This window comes from Tauraco erythrolophus, chromosome 2, assembly GCF_009769465.1.
Source record: "Tauraco erythrolophus isolate bTauEry1 chromosome 2, bTauEry1.pri, whole genome shotgun sequence".
Taxonomy (NCBI): domain Eukaryota; kingdom Metazoa; phylum Chordata; class Aves; order Musophagiformes; family Musophagidae; genus Tauraco; species Tauraco erythrolophus.
This window is the reverse complement of record NC_141466.1, coordinates 77,438,659-77,456,811: the sequence shown is the minus strand read 5'-3', so window position 1 is coordinate 77,456,811 and position 18,153 is coordinate 77,438,659. Positions and strand designations below refer to the sequence as shown.

Here is an 18,153-nt window from a genome sequence, read left to right as displayed (position 1 = left end):
TCTTCTCCTATAAAAGAGGATATATTGTTAAACTCCTGCACTTCAGGACACAAGCCCAATCTGAGAACTCTACAATATATTTAAGTATTTTCTTTGGTCTTAAATTGTGTCACCTACCCTGTAGCATGTAAGAATTCTCTTTAAATGCTTGTTGAACAGATTACTGTCTAGTGTAGTTTTATCTTCTTACAGCATCACCAAACCACTATAGAGACAGTTGCTGAATCTAATAGGAAATGGTAGGCTAGCTTGCTTTGCAATTTAGAAAACTGATGCAGTGGGTCAACTTTTCATGTCCTGTAGTAGTACTGCATACGCAATAAGACAGTCTTTTATTTTCGCTGTTACAGACCTTGGAATATAGCAAATTCCAAGGCACTTTCAATAAGGCCCTTAAACCTGCTGGGCGTGCACAGCCATCCTGCTGAGGCTTAACCCAGAGGGGAAAGGCAAATTCCAGAATCATAGAATCATAGAATCGTTAGGGCTGGAAGGGACCTTCAAAGGTCATCTAGTCCAACCCCCCTGCAAGGAACAGGGACACCTCCAACTAGATCAGGTTGCTCAGGGCCTCATCCAACCTGGCCTTGAACGTCTCCAGGGATGAAGCAACCACCACCTCTCTGGGCAACCTGTTCCAGTGTTCTACAACTCTCATGGTAAAAAATTTTTTCCTAATATCCAACCTGAATCTACCTCCCTCTATTTTAAAACCATTACCCCTTGTCCTATCACAATAGGCCCTCCTGAACAGCCTCTCCCCATCTTTCTTGTAGGCCTCCTTGAGGTACTGGAAGACTGCTATAAGGTCACCCCGGAGCCGCCTCTTCTCCAGGCTGAACAGCCCCAACTCTTTCAGCCTGTCCTCATAGGAAAGGTGCTCCAGCCCTCTTATCATCTTCGTGGCCCTCCTCTGGACCCTCTCCAACTGGTCCATGTCCTTCTTATGTTGGGGACTCCAGAACTGGATGCAATACTCCAAGTGAGGTCTCACGAGGGCAGAGTAAAGGGGGAGAATCACCTCCCTCGACCTGCTGGCCACGCTCCTCTTGATGCAGCCCAGGACACGGTTGGCCTTCTGGGCCGCAAGAGCACATTGCCGGCTCATATTGAGCTTCTCGTCCACCAGTACTCCCAAGTCCTTCTCCTCAGGGCTGCTCTCGATCCATTCTCCGCCCAGTCTGTATTTGTGCCTGGGATTGCCACGACCCAGATGTAGGACCTTGCACTTGGCCTGGTTAAACTTCATGAGGTTGGTACGGGCCCACCTCTCCAGCCTGTCGAGGTCCCTCTGGATGGCAAGAAGAGAATTTTGAAACAGCAGAAAGGTGGTAAGCCCCTGCAAGTGGGAAATAATACAAAGATTAAAAAGAAAAAAAAAAAGATAGTAGGAAAAATTATACAGGACAGATTAGGTTGTTTAGTTAAATAGGATCTTTGTCATTATATATCTGATGTCTCCAGTAACCTAGCAATGAAATGTTGACATCCAGGCCCTGTTTTCATGCTGACCCTGTAGAGCAGTGGCACTGTGGGATGCAAGGTGCAGTGCTGGTCCATGGCTGTGCAGCTCCCGACTCCCTGTCATGGCACAGGGCTTCACAACCACAGGGCACTTGGTTTGCACTCACGTCCCACCCAGGGCATATCATGGAGGAGTCTGCTTCCTTCGCAGCTCTGACATGGATCCCTGGTGCCACAGCTGTCACAGGGAAGTCAGGTGGGCCTCTAATCTGGCCCGACTCATCTCCCCACTGCAGCCTTCTCTGGTTTTTGCCTAGGTTCCATATGCAATGTAGTCCTTCACCCTTTCCTGAGGTTACAGTGCATTTTTGGGAAAGCATCTTGTGTGCTCATAGGGGTAGTTGAAGGTTTCAATGCCAAACATCTCTCTCTTAGCAGCTGGTATGTTTGCTGGCTTTGCTGGGCTATTTGCTGGTCTTAAATCATTAATGATTTTGTGAACATATAGCACCATGACAGCTCTTACCTAGTTCTCTCGTATGTGATGTGAATTTCAAATAGGAAAATTCAGCAAATTCAGTCAAGCTGTTCAGTCCTTGTCAGTATATTGATTTAAGTGAATATTTAAAACTCCCAGAAGACAGTTACATGTTTCTGAAAGGATTTATACAATTGATGTTAAAGAATTGGAAAGAAACACAAAATAAGGGAGTCTGAAACTTAATAATCCAATAGCAATCTCTTCCATCCCTGCTGCAGGGTTGTCCATCAAATTTGAACTATGTAATTATATCCAATATTGTCCTCTGGAACCTTGGTTTTGCATTTGCTTTAATAGATGTGATGTAGTTCTGTCCCATGCACCTAAAAAATACATAATAAGTGAAGTGTCACTTCCACACTTAGATTCTTTCTAGTTATTTAAATGAATACCAAAAATCATATTTATTTAAGAAAACAGGCCTGGTAAATATATATACCAAATTGTGTATCTGTGTACATATGTGCAAGATAACCAATCTGGAGATACAGAATTAACTTTTTCCGTCCGATGAGAAATAAGGGACAAGGCTGCACAAGGCACTGTAAGATTTCCTTGGAGATTATCCCAGCTAAAGGGAGTCCCAGCACATGCAGAACCAATCACTTGTCACTCCTAAGGCAAGCTGAGGAGAAGGAGTGGGGACAGATATACAATATGATTGGGACAGTTGTCATTAAGTACAAGCCAAGAGGTCTGGCAGTTTAGCCTTATTCCTCTGAGTTTCCTTCTGTGACCATATAGAGGCTACTTGAGACTAAAGAGAAATAAATAAGAAAAGCAATGAGGTTCTGCAGTGGCCTCCCAGTAAAAGCCCCTCGGACAAAACTCAGGTTACACTGAACTAATTTACAGAGCACAGTACCTGCACCATGGGCCTCCATCCAAACTTCTGCTTCATCACCAGTCAGAGCCATGTCTTATTTGGATGGTTCCTTTAGGTGAAAGGGCTGTTGTGTAAGGTCTTATGTAATTTCCTTCCTTTCTCAGAAGGTCCCAGTCCAAGGCAGTTTTGCCACTTTCTTTTCATGGATACTCACAACTCTGTTCTCCCAGGGAATTTTGACAGGACATAAACCCAAGGAACAGTTTCAGAGTACAGCCTGGTTATTACCAAAGGGACTCTGGAGAACTTGGCTTTAGAGGTCCTCCTCTTGTTTTGCTGCTCTCAAGATGCTAAATCTCAAAATCATGACAGAATCATAGAATCATAGAATGGTTAGAGTTGGAAGGGACCTCAAAGATCATCTAGTTCCAACCCCCCTGCCATGGGCAGGGAAACCCTCCACTACACCAGGTTGCCCAAAGCCTCATCCAACCTGGCCTTGAACAATTCCAGGGATGGGGCATCTACAACTTCTCTGGGCAACCTCTTCCAGTGCCTCACCACCCTCTGAGTCAAAAATTTCTTCCTTAGATCTAATCTAAATCTACCCTCTTTCAGTTTAAATCCATTGCCCCTTGTCCTATCACTACACGCCCTTGTAAAAAGTCCCTCTCCAGCTTTCCTGTAGGCCCCCTTTAAGTACTGGAAGGCTGCTATGAGATCAACCCGGAGCCTTCTCTTCTCCAGGCTGAACAGTCCCAACTCTCTCAGCCTGTCTTCATAGCAGAGGTGCTCCAGCCCTCGGATCATCTTCGTGGCCCTCCTCTGGACCCGCTCCAGCAGCTCCATGTCCTTCTTGTGTTGGGGACTCCAGAGCTGAACGCGGTATTCCAGGTGGGGTCTCACGAGAGCAGAGTAGAGGGGTGGAATCACCTCCCTCGACCTGCTGGCCACGCTTCTTTGGATACAGCCCAGGATACAGTTGGCTTTCTGGGCTGCCAGCTCACTCTTTGGTGTGACCATCCAGCCAATTCCTTATCCACCAAATGGTCCATCCATCAAAACCATGTCTCTCCAGTTTAGAGACAAGGATGTCGTGTGGGACAGTATCAAATACTTTGGATAAGTCCAGGTAGATGATGTCAGTTGCTCTTCCCCTATCCATCAGTGCTGTAACCTCATCATAGAAGGCCACCAAATTAGTCAGGCAGGATTTGCCCTTAGTGAAGCCAAGTTGGCTGTCACCAGTCACCTCCTTATTTTCTATGTGCCTTAGCATAGTCGCCAGGAGGATCTGCTCCATGATCTTGCCGGGCACAGAGGTGAGACTGACTGGCCTGTAATTCCCTGGGTCTTCTTCTTTTCCCTTTTTAAAAATGGGGGCTGTTTCCCCTTTTCCAGTCAGTGGGAACTTCACCAGATTGCCACGACTTCTGAAATATGATGGATAGTGGCTTAGCAACTTCATCTGCCAGCTCCCTCAGAACCCACGGATGCACCTCATAAGGTCCCATGGACTTGTCCATCTTCAGGTTCTTTAGATGGTCTTGAACCTGATCTTCTCCTACAGTGGGCGGTTCTACATTCTCAGAGTCTCTGCCTTTGCCTTCTGTGGCTTGGGCTGTGCAGCTGGAGCTCTTGCCAGTGAAGACTGAGGCAAAGAAGTCATTAAGAACCTCAGCCTTCTCCATATTCTGGGTAGCCAGGTCCCCTGTTTCCTTCCGGAGAGGGCCTACATTTTCCCTAGATCTCTTTTTATCACTGACATATCTATAGAAGTTTTTCTTGTTGCCCTTGATGTCCCTGGCCAGATTTAACTCTATCAGGGCTTTAGCTTTCCTAACCTGATCTCTGGTTGCTCGGACAATTGCTCTGTATTCTTCCCAGGCTGTCTGTCCTTGCTTCCACCCTCTATAGGTCTTCTTTTTGTTACGGGCACTGCTGTAGCACTAAGCAGCTTTGTATAATGAATCTCAATACCTAAACACAATGATGCATAGATACACAATCATGACAGAAGGAAGCTTTACATTTATGTACCACAATCTCTGCTTTCTGACTGAAGGGAAGCAAAGGCAGTGCTACGGAAATCCTGGCATAAAACACAGGAATAAGGTCACCACTTGTAATTTAATTTCTTGCTTGACTGGATCGCTTATTACATTTCCTTGTATTTTTGTATTTGTATATATTATTTATTGCATTTTTATTCTGAAATGTAGTCATAACAATACAGTGAGGATTCTACAAAAATACACCAACTCAACAGTGAGTGATACAAACAATTGCATTCACATGTAGATATAAGCAAGTGATGTTTATCTGCTTAGCACCATAATCTCACGTTGTTTTGGTTAGAATTCTCTCTGTGAGAAAAGTAAGGAAGAAATCTTCTCCTTTAAGAGTGTGTTTTAGCTGGGACAGTTAGCTCTTCTTTTCAGCAGCTAGAAGAGCTCCGTGTTTTGGTTTTACTCAGAGGCTCTCTCTGAGAAGAATGTTGATAGCAAGTTGATGTTTGTGGTTGGACGTGAGACTCCAAGGACTTGTCAGTGTGCCGGAGTGCAGAAGCACGACGGGATAAGGGGAGAGCATAGCCAGGACAAGGGGGACACGATTCCCCTTGTGACTTGTGGTGGAACTTAAGATTGAGGGCCAAACTGGCCAATTAGTATTCCATATCATGCAGCGTCATGCCCAGTATAAAGGTGAGGGACAGCCAGGAAGAAGGGCTTTTGCGCTTTGGCTCTTTCGCCACTTTTGCTCTTTTGCGCTTGCTGCGCTTTTGCTCTGTTGCCTTTTTTTTTTTTTCTTCCCCCTCTCTCTCCCAGTACTCCCACTCTCGGAGTACTCTCTCCCTCTCTCTCTCCCCCTCTCTATTTCGGGGCCTCGCGTTCATCCGGGGTTGCAGCTTCGGGACGAGACGGGCTTCAGATAAGAGGGGGTGGTGAGCACCTACACTGTGTATTAAATCATCTGTATTAAATTGTTCTTATCTTAACCCACGGGTATCCCATTTATCCTTTAATTCTCTCCCTCATCCCTGGGGCTGGGGGAGGGTGAGTCAATGACTGGGGGGGGGGCGGTTTGGTTGCCGGAGCGGCCTAACCCACAACAGAGTGTCAGGTAAATAAATAGGTGTTGAAGGTTACATCCAGGTAAGCACCTGAAACCCTGGATATTTCCCTATATTACATAAAGTCAGACTCCAAATCTCATAAGCACTTGCAAAAAAAAACCATAACCAACCTATGTTTAGAGAAGGGTGGTCTGAAATATCATTTTAAAATGCACAACAGCCATTTACTTGTTTAATTCAGCATTTTAAAATGGAAATGAAATAAAGAACTAAAATACAAGTCTCACGGAGGCTACTTTAAGATTTTTTAAAGTAAAGAATGTATTTTACCTCCTTGCTGTCCTCAAAGGTGTGATGTTTCAGCCCTGTGCCTCAGTTACTCACCTCGCCTCAGCAGAAGCAAACAGAGCTGTGACATTTCACGAACACATAATAATTCATGTACAAATACTTGCTAAAATAAACACACAGGATATTCTGCAAGTGTTTATTCCGCAGGGATCTCTGAGCCACCATGTGATTTCATACATCTTGGAGTTAATTTAGAGGTGAACAAAAATTTAAGTACTGAAGCATATGCTGAGGATTTCTGATATTCTCAATATAAGGATAAGGCTATAAAACAGCACAAGCATTATACATATGTATACACACTTAATACAGGGGTTTGTTTTTTTCCTTAAATTATGATGTAGTGTAAAGTATTCTTGATTCATTCCAGCAATTCAGCGCAAAGTTACTAATGTGAAATGTAGAACTACTGTTAATTTATTTAATCCCTTTTCATGCTTACGGACATACAAGTGTTGCTCACCAGCCTGGGCTGCGGCACCAAGGACGCTGTTGCATCCTCCACAGGCAGGAGGAAATGGCCTGCCTCTTGTAGGCAGGATAGGTACCTTGAGTTGAGTAGTTAATTAGTTCATCATCTCAACTCAGTCCAGCTGGATAAGAATGATTGGTGCCATAATTCCCCCTTTTTGTTTTAGTATTTTTGTTTTCACAAAGGCTTTATGGGTGAGCAGAGACCCAGCCCATTCATCCAACTCCAGCACGCTTCCCTCCCGCAAATACCACGTCGGGGCTTGCGGCTTTACCTTCTTCTCCAAAGGACTCTCGCTCGAGCTCCCGGCTCCGGCTCTGGCTCCAGCTCTTTTGGCTCGGGCTCCTTTGCAGCCAGGGCTCTCGGCTCGGCGAGGGAGTCGGGGCTTCCCAGGGTCTCAAGGATGTATCACGTCAGGGTCACCAGTTGTTGCTCACCAGCCTGGGCTGCGGCACCAAGGACGCTGTTGCATCCTCCACAGCCAGGAGGAAATGGCCTGCCTCTTGTAGGCAGGATAGGTACCTTGAGTTGAGTAGTTAATTAGTTCATCATCTCAACTCAGTCCAGTGGATAAGAATGATTGGTGCCATATACAAGGACATAAAAGCCCAAGAAGAGGACAGCACTCTTGGATGTCACCTCTTTCACTGATATGAAATGCATCTTGCATTCTATCTTACCCACCCAGCTTATCCGTGCCTATGAGGAGCACTCCTCTTTGCTCAGGGATGCCCTACAAAACAAAATGCTGCAAGACGAACTGCAGACGCTGCAAACACGTGCTGACAGAGCACCTGATTTTTAGCAAGACTCTGTAATTCATAGGCAAATCACACCCCTAGAGAGACAAGATGGTCCACCTCTGTTAAGGGAGCTGTGGGCGTGTATAGTTTTTCACCCTGTTAGAAATTAAATTGTTTAAGCAGGGGTTTACCCTGATTATACAGTGTTAGTCTCAATCCGGTATTGCTCTATATTTCATTAGAGAAGTATCTTTGAAGCCCTTGGTGGATGACACCAGCATATAGGTTTTGTTTGGTGTTAAGAAAAGGCCCACACATCGCTCTGTCAGTTGATCAGTAATGTGTTTCAGAACCAATTTATCAGGATGATGCCTGCTGACACCAAGGCTCAGAGACCTGACCATCCTTACTTACATCACCACGGTAATTTGGGAATGCTCTCCACACCTCTTCCCTATTGTAAGGAAGGATTTGAAAAAATTTCTCACCAGCAGTAGCTCAGGTTAGCTCCCCCTCGCTACTTGTGTTCTCAGAGCTGGGAGTATTTTTGACAATGGGAGTTTTACTAAATTTTGGAAACAAAAGACAAGCAGTTTCAGCTTACATATGCCCCAACAGCATGAACCACTGCCGACTGCACCAGTCTTTGTGAGACCACAACCTGTACACCTTTGCGCTTTACCATTATCAGCTGACTTCCAGTTATTACAGTGACAGGACACAGCAGACTAGCCAGGCACCTGCAGAAGCCTGTTTTTCTTAAAATACCAAAAAATTCAGACACATTCATTTACAAACACCCTTACTACCTCCTACAACATTTAATGCCCTCCTAATTTTTCCATTTCTCACATTACTTTCATAGAACACAAAAGAAGATGCAGAGAGTGGTGCTGGATACAATGTGTGGCAAAGCAGAGGTTAACTGCTGGTGCACTACTCAGTCCAAAATTTGGATGTAGTCTTTGCTAAATGCACAGATGCACATACCACAGATGTTTGTAATGGAGCAACTTTCTTTCTTCTCTTTATGTCTATGGTGACTTAAGGATTTGTAAAATGAAGAGTGAGGAATTTCAAAATCTCCATCTTTGCTTCTGGCTTCACTTTGATATTTTTTTAGCTGGTATGGTTTGATGCTTTTTTTCACCTGTCCTCTGATACTGTTTTCCATCTGTCTCAAATGTACTGAGAACCATTCATCCCCAGGGCAGATGTCTGTCCACAGTCCCCTCTGTTCCCCAGTTCTTTGCTCTGTGCCCTAAAAGCTCTGAATGCACAAAATTAGCATTGGCAGATCTTCATCTGGGGTTTCCAGACCCGAGTCTGGAAGTCTACAGAACAGACTGTGGCAGATTTGATGTCCACACAAAAAATATCCACTGTCAAAGTTACTAATAATCACGGCCAACAACAGAAGTTATGTTCTCTGCCATGCCAAAGGACTCTAAGAAACCACTTTAAGTGTGGGTGGAAAAGGAAAGTGTATTGTATCAATAGAACATCTGCCTCCACATTAAAGTTGTTAAAGACTATTTAATTTTGAAATAACAAGTCAGCTAATTCTTCAGAGCATATATGTGCTCTGGCATTCAGCCTCCCACACCTGACAAGCATAGGTTAAAAGGCATTATCACTGTAAACAGCAAACAATTGTGCAGGCTGGAAGTAATCACAAAATTTCTCACTTTAAAGCCCACTTGAAAAATAAAAGCTCCAGGTTTCTTGTTACTGCATTAAAAACAATTTACCATTTCTAGCTTACTGCTTCAGTTATCTCTTCTTAAGCTGTTTCCCCTTCTCTCTGTGGTTCTTTTGTGGCATGTAGGATGTGGTTTTCTTCCACTCTGTAACACTAACCTTATAGCGAGAAAAAAACAGAAAAAAAGTGAAATATTGTCTGCTGGAGTGTACTTGAGCCAGATCTCAAGGTCAGATAAACATTAATGTCAGCACCAGAGAAGGTGTTCCTTCTGCCTCCGGTTTGGGGAAGAGGGGTGAGAGTTGTCCCTTTCAGCAGCAAATTATTAGATTAGCTCAGCTGTGTTGCAGCACCACAGCCAGAGATGTCAAAGCTGATCTTCAACGCCAGCAAAACAAGTGCCCCTGATCTGATTCTAGCAGCTCCTCACTACTAGATGGTTTGCTGGTGTTTGCAGTTTCGGTTTGATCAGTTCCAGGTACCCTCAGAGAAACACAGGCTCAGTTTAAAGGCCTGTCTGAAAGCCACCTTCTAGCTAGTATATCTAGAATACTTCTAGATTTAGAAGTATTCTTCTGTTTACCCAGCACTATTAATCTTTCCTCATCCCTAGTGTGTTAAAGCCAGGAATGTCTGCTCATGTTGCTTTCTTACTTAAAGCTCTTGTTAGTCTTCCTCTCTACTTCCATGGAAAAGGCTTTTTTATGTTCTCTTCTGGCCATTTCTTTTCATGGACAAGATATAGAATGGTTAGAGTTGGAAGGGACTTCAAAGATCATCTAGTTCCAACCCCCCTGCCATGGGCAGGGAAACCCTCCACTACACCAGGTTGCCCAAAGCCTCATCTAACCTGGCCTTGAACACTTCCAGGGATGGGGCATCTACAACTTCTCTGGGAAACCTCTTCCAGTACCTCACCACCCTCAATGTAAAAAATTTCTTCCTTAGATCTAATCTAAAGCTGCCCTCTTTCAGTTTAAATCCATTGCCCCTTGTCCTATCACTACACGCCCTTGTAAAAAGTCCCTCTTCAGCTTTCCTGTAGGCCCCCTTAAAGTACTGGAAGGCTGCTATGAGATCAACCCGGAGCCTTCTCTTCTCCAGGCTGAACAGTCCCAACTCTCTCAGCCTGTCTTCATAGCAGAGGTGCTCCAGCCCTTGGATCATCTTCGTGGCCCTCCTCTGGACCCGCTCCAGCAGCTCCATGTCCTTCTTGTGCTGGGGACTCCAGAGCTGAACAAGTTAGATCATTTCAGATGCTTCAGTTCAGCCTGTTTTGGCTGGCTTAGAAGCCTTGCATTCTCAGATCAAGGCTTGTCTGGAAATTACTCCACATTACTCTTTTTTTTTTTTCCATGCCAAAGCCCCCCAAACCAGCCAACTAACCAGACAGCTAGCAGCAAAATACCCAAAACCCCCCCAAAAAAAGCAAATCCCAGAGTCTGTGTAAGCCCCCACAGAGAGATTATCTACCTTGAGCAGACTGACAAGGACTGGCAAGAGGCTACGCTTGAAAGCACAGCCACAGCAGCACAGAGGACTGCAAAAACCGCCCAGCAGGCAGATCAAGCACGGGGGTGGCGTTAACCCCGCCAAGCTGAGCTGTGGGCTGCGAGGTTCGGGTTGACTGGCGCTAACCCCTGCTGCCGCTGGCTCCCATACCCCAGGCTTCAGGTCGGTGTGTTGAGCATGCAGGGGCAGCCCAGCAGCTCCACCAGGGTCCACGGGAGCTCGCATGTGCACGGCGTGGGCTGGTGGGGCGGGGAGGGGGCTGCCGTGGGTGTGCAGGCAGTGAGAGCTCCCGTGGGAGAGCAGTACAGGCTCCCACATGTACAAAGCGTGGCCCCAGGCATCTCTGTGCTCCCCAGTCACTGGGCAGTCCTTTCTCCTCTACTCTCTCATATCCTCTGGAACACAAGGTTATACACATTTCTTAATCCTTAGGGTTACATAAGTTATCTGAAAAATCTCTCCTGTCACCGTCCTGGACAGCCAAGAGATTTGCCTGCGGCTGCTGTGGGCTATCATAGCCTGTAAATCCACAAATGCTTTAAGCTGCGCTGAGCCAGAAATGACACCCAAAGTTTTCCTTTACCCCATGCTGTCCCTTCACTTAGGCAGGGACAAGAGCTTGGACAGCCATGCTGTAAGCTCGAGCGGGGAACTGGTAATATTTTCTTTTCCTTTCTTTTTCTGGCTTAGCCGTGACCCAGATTAGTTGTCCCTGTCATTCCCTGCCAGCTGATTGAGCAATTGCGCCGAGGGTTGTGTCAGGGCACATGGAGGAGCAGGAGGGAGCAACCGGGGAGGACCAGAGGACTCCCCTGGGCACACAGCTGGCTCCGGCTGGCGCGGGGTGACCTGCAGTGCAGCCTGAGCTCTGCCTCCACTGTGCAGCTCAGCACTGGGTCTTTCTGGGTGTCCTGCTGGGCTATGTTCTCCTTGGTGACAGTGACCCTTCTGTCCTCTTCGGCAGATACTCACACCTTGACAGAGAGTGTGTGCTGTGAACTCCCTCCTGCTCCTCAGTCCTCCACGGGCGATAATTGTCTGTCTGTCTCATGCTGCCTGGCAAGGGTGAATGACCCCATAACCTCCTTCCTATTCGCAGTGCTCTTCGCTCGACAGCTCTTAATGATTTCTTTCTTTACAAAAACTGCCACTGCGCCACAGATTAGCATAATTAAGTTAAAACTCAGAGCAATTATTTCCAGTCATCACTTAGCTTGGAATTCAGGGCTTGTGTTTAAAAAAATGAATTTGTACTGAAAAACTGTCCGTCTTCCCAACTTCATCTATTGGCTTAATTATATATATTGCAGAAATCTATCAGATACTGTCTCATACAAAAGGTATTGAAAATTCAGGTCCTCTCCCTACAGGAAAAGGACATGGTCTTGCTTCTTTTTATGTAGATATATTCTAATCCAGACATGACAACCATACATAAAATCTGACCTTTCAACGACACAAACATCATAAGATGAACGTGCCTGTGCCTAGGAAGATGCTTGATTTAGAGAGGGGAGAGGGTTTGGGATGAGTGTTTAGTTGAGCACTCTACTGCTATAGTTCTACATATGAAGTGTGCTTTCCTCTCAGTCACCCTGCAGACTGCCAGAGGGTCGAGGGGGTGAAAAGTTTTTGATGTTGCTGAGCTGTCTCTTGGGAGTGCGAAGGGCAGTCAGTCTGAATGCTGTAGCAGGAACTACTCTAGGATGTGATGGCAGCATGCCACAGGGCACACGGCACAAGGTTTTGCAATTCCTGTATTAAAGCTAGGGATTATATATAAATTATTAAAACCTAGGGAATGATTCAGGCTGTCACAGTAAGTATCAGCATGATGCTATCCTCACTTCTCTTGAATGTTCTCCCCACCTTGCCTTCTTCCTAATGTTATTGATGGTCAGTTGTCTCAGATGAGACTGTGTAAAATCCAGGGCTGTGCTTTTCTGTATATTTTTGACTGTAGGGAATGTCAAAGTTTTTCTTACAGCTCAGACAATGCCTAGTGTGGAGGATCTCTGACTGTGACTTCAGATGATAGGTAACACGTGCCCTGAGCTTCAGTTATCTTGAACACCAGACAAATTCATTAAATTTGTGTCTGTTTGAGGAGTCTGGTTGAGCAGAGAGAGTAATTCCAGAGCAGAAGGTGAATGTTTCTAGTTTCATAGCTGTTCAGATATAAACCATTACAGATTGCAGTTTACACTTTCCTACAATCCTGACACAGCTGTTTGCCTCGTGGGATGATTCATTTACACTTAAGAGAAAAAATAGTGGCAAGAATGACTCTTCCCTCAGATCCTTTATATTCCTCACTACAGATTTCAACAGGCCTGTTACCTACCCTGTTCTGAACAACTAGCTAGAAGCATTTTTCTGCTTCAAAGAACATAAAGTAAAGCAATTAATCCACTTCTTTCAGGAACCCTCTGCACTGCCACCCTGCTTCGTCTGCCAGACTCCCTGTTACTGCACCCAAGGGTTCGTTAGAAAACAGTTCAGACACTTTCATGATGGTATGCCAACTCCTCATTCAAATGCACAGGAGATCTACCCTGCCTCTGGGCTCATGATACAAATAACCACTCAGCAGGAACTGCCCTTGAGAAGACTGCCTCAAAAATGACCCATTAATGCTCATGTTTAAAGTTGGGCAGGCTGCCTAATTTTTTGGTAACCAGAGAAATGTACATTAAGTTCCATCACTGCCTGCAAGGATGGAAGGAAGAAGAGAGGATACATCATCATAATTAAGAAAAGAAGGAAAAAAGAGAGGTACAGAGATCTGGGCAATAATCCTGAAGCAGAGCTCTGCAGTATTAGCACACACTACTACTAAGACAAAGCAAGCCTATGAGGGTACTTCAAATTGAATGCTTCAAAAGCATTTATTATTATTTATGTAGTTAAAATTATTTGCTAATTGCAAAATAATTCACTGAAGTATAATCAACATATGCACTTTTTTCCCATAACACTCTAAGTCCAAATTTCAACATGAATCCAAATCTCACTATAAATCAAAGTCCAAATTCTACTGAAGCATGACCCTTGAGATTTAGAGCTAATTTCTGTACTGTACATGCTGTATATCACCCTATGAGGTTCGACCTTGACCTTGACCTTGACCTTGACCTTGACCTTGACCAAAAGGCAGACCGCTGCTTTGATGGAGCTTGGCAGCATTTTAACAACAGCTTCCCACAGGGCACAAACCTTCCCACAGGCATTCGTGGGTTGGATACTCTGTTACGGGTCATATCTGTGTTTGACTTTGGCTGAAGAGCACAACTCACATTAAGAAAATACTTCACTGAATTTTGAACATGTTAGGAAGAATTTTGGAGCACCTGAGGAAGCAGACTTCTTTCTTCCTTTCACATAGGAGGATTTCATAACAGGACTTACAGATGCCCAAAGCTTGGAGAGCAAAATGCTCTGAACTCACTCCAGAGATATATCTGAATAAGAAAAAATACAGGGGATGGGAAACAAGGGATGCAACTAAGTAAGCCAGAAATGACAGCAAACTGCAGTAGCTGAGGGAGGCTGGTAAAGCCTGTTGACTCAGAAAAACTCAGGTCCCAAGCAGTGCTCTGAAAAAAAAGTCTTTCACCTTTTCCAGGGTCCCTGAGCAAGGCTCTCTGTGGCTGTGTGCCCTTTATTGCGCATACAACTCCGCATGTGTGTGAAATACATTTAGAGCTGGATTTTTCTCTCAGACAATCAACAGCACATTGCTACTTGCTTTGTAATATTAGCTCCTGTGACTGAATAAACTACTAATTTCTGACTTTTAACAAAGCAAGCATAGAAAGTAGAAAGCTCTTGCTCTGTCAATAGATGAAGAAAACTGAAGGTCTGTAGAAATGTTGGATATTCTGTTTAATCAGAAGCTTAATAATCTCTGTAACTTTGATAGGGTGTAGAAAAGAGCTTGGTAGCTAAGTTCCTAATTAGGATCGCCTTTAAATTGTCAAATCTCAGAGATCGCGTTACATCTGGTAAGAAATTTAATTATTCTAGAGACTTCAAAGTGAGTAGGTTTACAAAATTGCTCAGCAGTATGTCTTATTTGTGTTTTATTCATAATAGTTCAGAAGTCATCTCAAGGCATCTACCTCTCCAAAATGGGTATGCATGTATTCTGTGTACATCATGCTGTGCTCCTGTGCTTTAGTGTGTGGTGAGAAGAATGGCTTGTTTGGCTCATGAGAAGCTCTACTGAGTATGTAGTACATGCACATATCATCCATGAATCTGTTGTTTTGAGGTAAACAGAAGTCTGGCAAGCATGCACTATGATTGTTTGATGGGGAGAAATGCTGAATTTTGATTTGCATTTTATTTGCAATACAATGACAATTTTTTTGCAGAAATTCATTGATACATTCCATGTGCAAAAATACTTGAGATTTTTGTCAAAGCACGTGCGTGTGTGCATACATTTTTATTGATACCGGGGAAGACAAATGAGAGTTTGCATCTGCTTGGTAGGGTAAGGAAGAGGAGAAAAATGAAGTGAAAATTGTCTTATATTAAGGGCTAAAACTGCAATCTGCACTCCGTTTTTGAATCACCATTGCAGATCGGGGGTCTAAGAGATGCTTCATTTTGTGTCTACCTCAATAAGGCCAACACTTCCTTGAGAAAAAAGAAGCACATACAGTGAAATTACATATAATGAAAGCTAGTGACTATTCAGCTAGCGCTCAAAAGTAAAAGAAAGGAAACATTTAGAAAAGCAGATTATGGGAATAAGAGACACAGGAAAAAAGCAGGAGCTGAGTATATTTTAAAAACTCTGCCCACAAAAAGTTTTGGTGATGCTTTTGTAAATAGGATGCAAAAGGCAGATGCTCCTTTTTCATCATTTCACTCTGCGTTGAGAATACCAGGGAAGAAGTCCCACTGCCAGCTAAGTGTGCAGCAGCCCTTGCCATCTGGTATGTGAAGTGCATCAGGGCTCAGCAGAGGAGGCAGGGACAAGCACCATGAGAACCTATTTTAAACAGTACCATGCTGGAGCCAAGGAGAAACCTCCATGGCAAGTTGAGGTGACTGGCCCAATGAGCAAGAGGAGAAAAAATGGGAAAGGTCACAGTGACCCTCAGCCGTAGGTGAGGGACAGGCACCCTATTGAGTGGTATAGCCACCATGTGTGCACATGCATATAACCACTCACTGGGTGTCTTTTTCTTTTCAATCTTCAGGAAGAGGCAGCCAGAGTTCTCGCCCACCAGCCAGTGTCCGTCGGCACATGTGCAGCTTTGAAAAATCCCACACTGCAGTGAATGTGTAAGAGAAGCTGCATGACAAAGAGTGGTTTTACCCCTTGCTTTCTCTTTCTCATTGCTTTATCATGTCTAATGATGGGACAAATGTGATGCATGCCATTAAAGATGGGAAATTTGCTTATGTCCCCTGTTTCGCACAATGCCTTAATCTGATTGTCCAGATGTGATGAAGAGGACACTGAATAATTTTTTTTGCAGCTTTTACTTTTTTTTTAAAGCCTTCAGTTTTATTTGTAAATGCCTACAACTTTGCCAATACGTCCTTTTTTTGTACTAATTTTATATTCTTTTTCCACTTAGCCAACATTTTTTTTCTTTTTTACAGTTTTGCATGGAGATGACATTATCCTGCGCGCTTTAAACAACAATCTAGTGGCTGTCTCACGGCAAGATACCTTTGCTGTGCACAGCTCCTGCTAACCGTGCTTGCTAGTGAACTGCTGCTGCAGAGCCAGCAGAGGGAACACAGAAAACACTGGTTTGGTGGGATTTGCAGAACAGGGAAATCACGAGCAGGTGCATGTAAATAGAACCAGCAGAATCTGGCCTAGGAACAAAGAGTGGCCCTAAAATTTCTTTAAACAATAGCAGAGAAATTTTTCCTGTTACAATTTCCAAAAGATGTTCAGATTCTGCATATTCTGCACTCAATAGCAAAGCTCAGCTCTTCAGAAACAAGAAGTGCAAATACTGCCCTCTCTGTGCAAACATAAACCCAGGGGGAAAAACATGCTGGTTGTTGCAGAAACAGAAAAGCCTCGCCTCATTTCTTCCAGGATAGATTTATGCTTGTTTCCGTCTGATAAACTGCAGATGTGAAACAGTCCTGCTCCCTGCCCCAGGGAAGGTTGTGCAGTGACGAGGTGGAAAGCTGCCTGTGATCCACTGACACAGCAATTTGAGCAGCTCCTCCAATTCACAGCAAAGCATTCTAGCTCTGTATGTGCCTCTGACTGTCTATGCTATTTGTGGATAGGTAGCAATGATGTTAATTCAATCAAATCTGACCCTCTGATTTGCAGATCAGAAGAAATACATACAGTTCATCATATATTTGGAAGAGTAGTGGTGGTTTTACAGAGACTGTGCAGCAATCAGATTTGCCACCCTGAAAGGCGAATTTACAAAGCAAGTGTAAGGAGCAGTACAAACATTTTGTTATTAGCTTCCAGTCTGACAACAATATGCCCTTCTTTTCTGATCTGGAACAAGTGCTGCAGATTCCCAGGGCACAGATGGCCAATTGTCTGTCTGGAAAGAGTGATGATGAAATGGGAGTCCAACACAGGCGTACCAGTAGGAGGCAAAGAAAGGCGAATGCAACAACAGATTACATTCAAAAAGCATGGGCACAAGCTGTAAAACTCCTTAGCACAGGGAAGGCTGAACCTGCTGCTTTTGCATGACAATATCTGGGATTTTTTTTTTTTTAATTTGGAAAAAAATAATCCTTGTTCACATAAGCTCCTGAGAAACACCTCTGGTGGGACTCCAACCAGACGGTAGACTTCAAATGCTTATGGCAGCTGCACAAATAAGAAAGACTTTAAAAAGCAGTAGAGCTTTTCAGACCTGCTGAGCATGAAGCTGGCTGTTTTGGCTTCTCCCCCCATTCCTGCCCCGCAGGCTTCCCTCTCCTTTCAGCCAGGACTGACACTTTCAGAGGCATGGCAGTGTTGCATTGTGGCCAGTGGAAGGGCAGGTCCTCCATCAATGACCAACTGCCTGAGCTCCCCGTGGCCACACAGCCCAGGCTGAGCCATAGGCATGTGTCTGTCATATCACCAGATGCCCATCACCAAGCACCTGGCCTCATGCCTGAGTCTCAGTCACCAGAACTACAGCAGTTTGCGAGCCTGAGTTTTCCTGAGGAAGCCCTGCTTTGCTACACCAAGATGCTAGAAATCACCACAGGTGCTATAGTTTCCCTCACCTTCCAGTTACATGCAAATAGATGTAGGGACTTGAAACGCTCTTATGTTTTGATATACATAATACTTTGCATCGATTATTGTGCTAACATTGATCTCCCTTCTCCATATGATCCTGGAGATGGCCAGAAATTCCGAATCATGAAAATATAGAATAACAAAAATTTATTATCATATTAAAAAACTCAGAAACATCAGCTTTGCATTTCAGGGCCCTTTTCTTCTGAAGCTGCACATT

General features: G+C 44.4%; 1 protein-coding gene across 3 annotated transcripts in view; it reads left to right on the top strand.

Moving 5' to 3' along the window:
* The window catches only part of GRM1 (glutamate metabotropic receptor 1), a 194,553-nt gene that overhangs the window by 166,516 nt on the left and 9,884 nt on the right, over nucleotides 1-18,153 (top strand). The window contains exons 8-9 of one of the 3 annotated variants that reach the window (XM_086626625.1): nucleotides 14,783-14,821; nucleotides 15,901-15,961. The exons of 1 other annotated variant lie outside the window; for it this stretch is intronic. In XM_086626625.1, coding sequence (XP_086482751.1) covers nucleotides 14,783-14,821; nucleotides 15,901-15,961 — 100 coding nt within the window. Of the gene's footprint in view, nucleotides 1-14,782; nucleotides 14,822-15,900; nucleotides 15,962-18,153 lie in introns of those variants that run through there. One more of the 3 variants, XM_086626632.1, reaches the window with a different exon arrangement.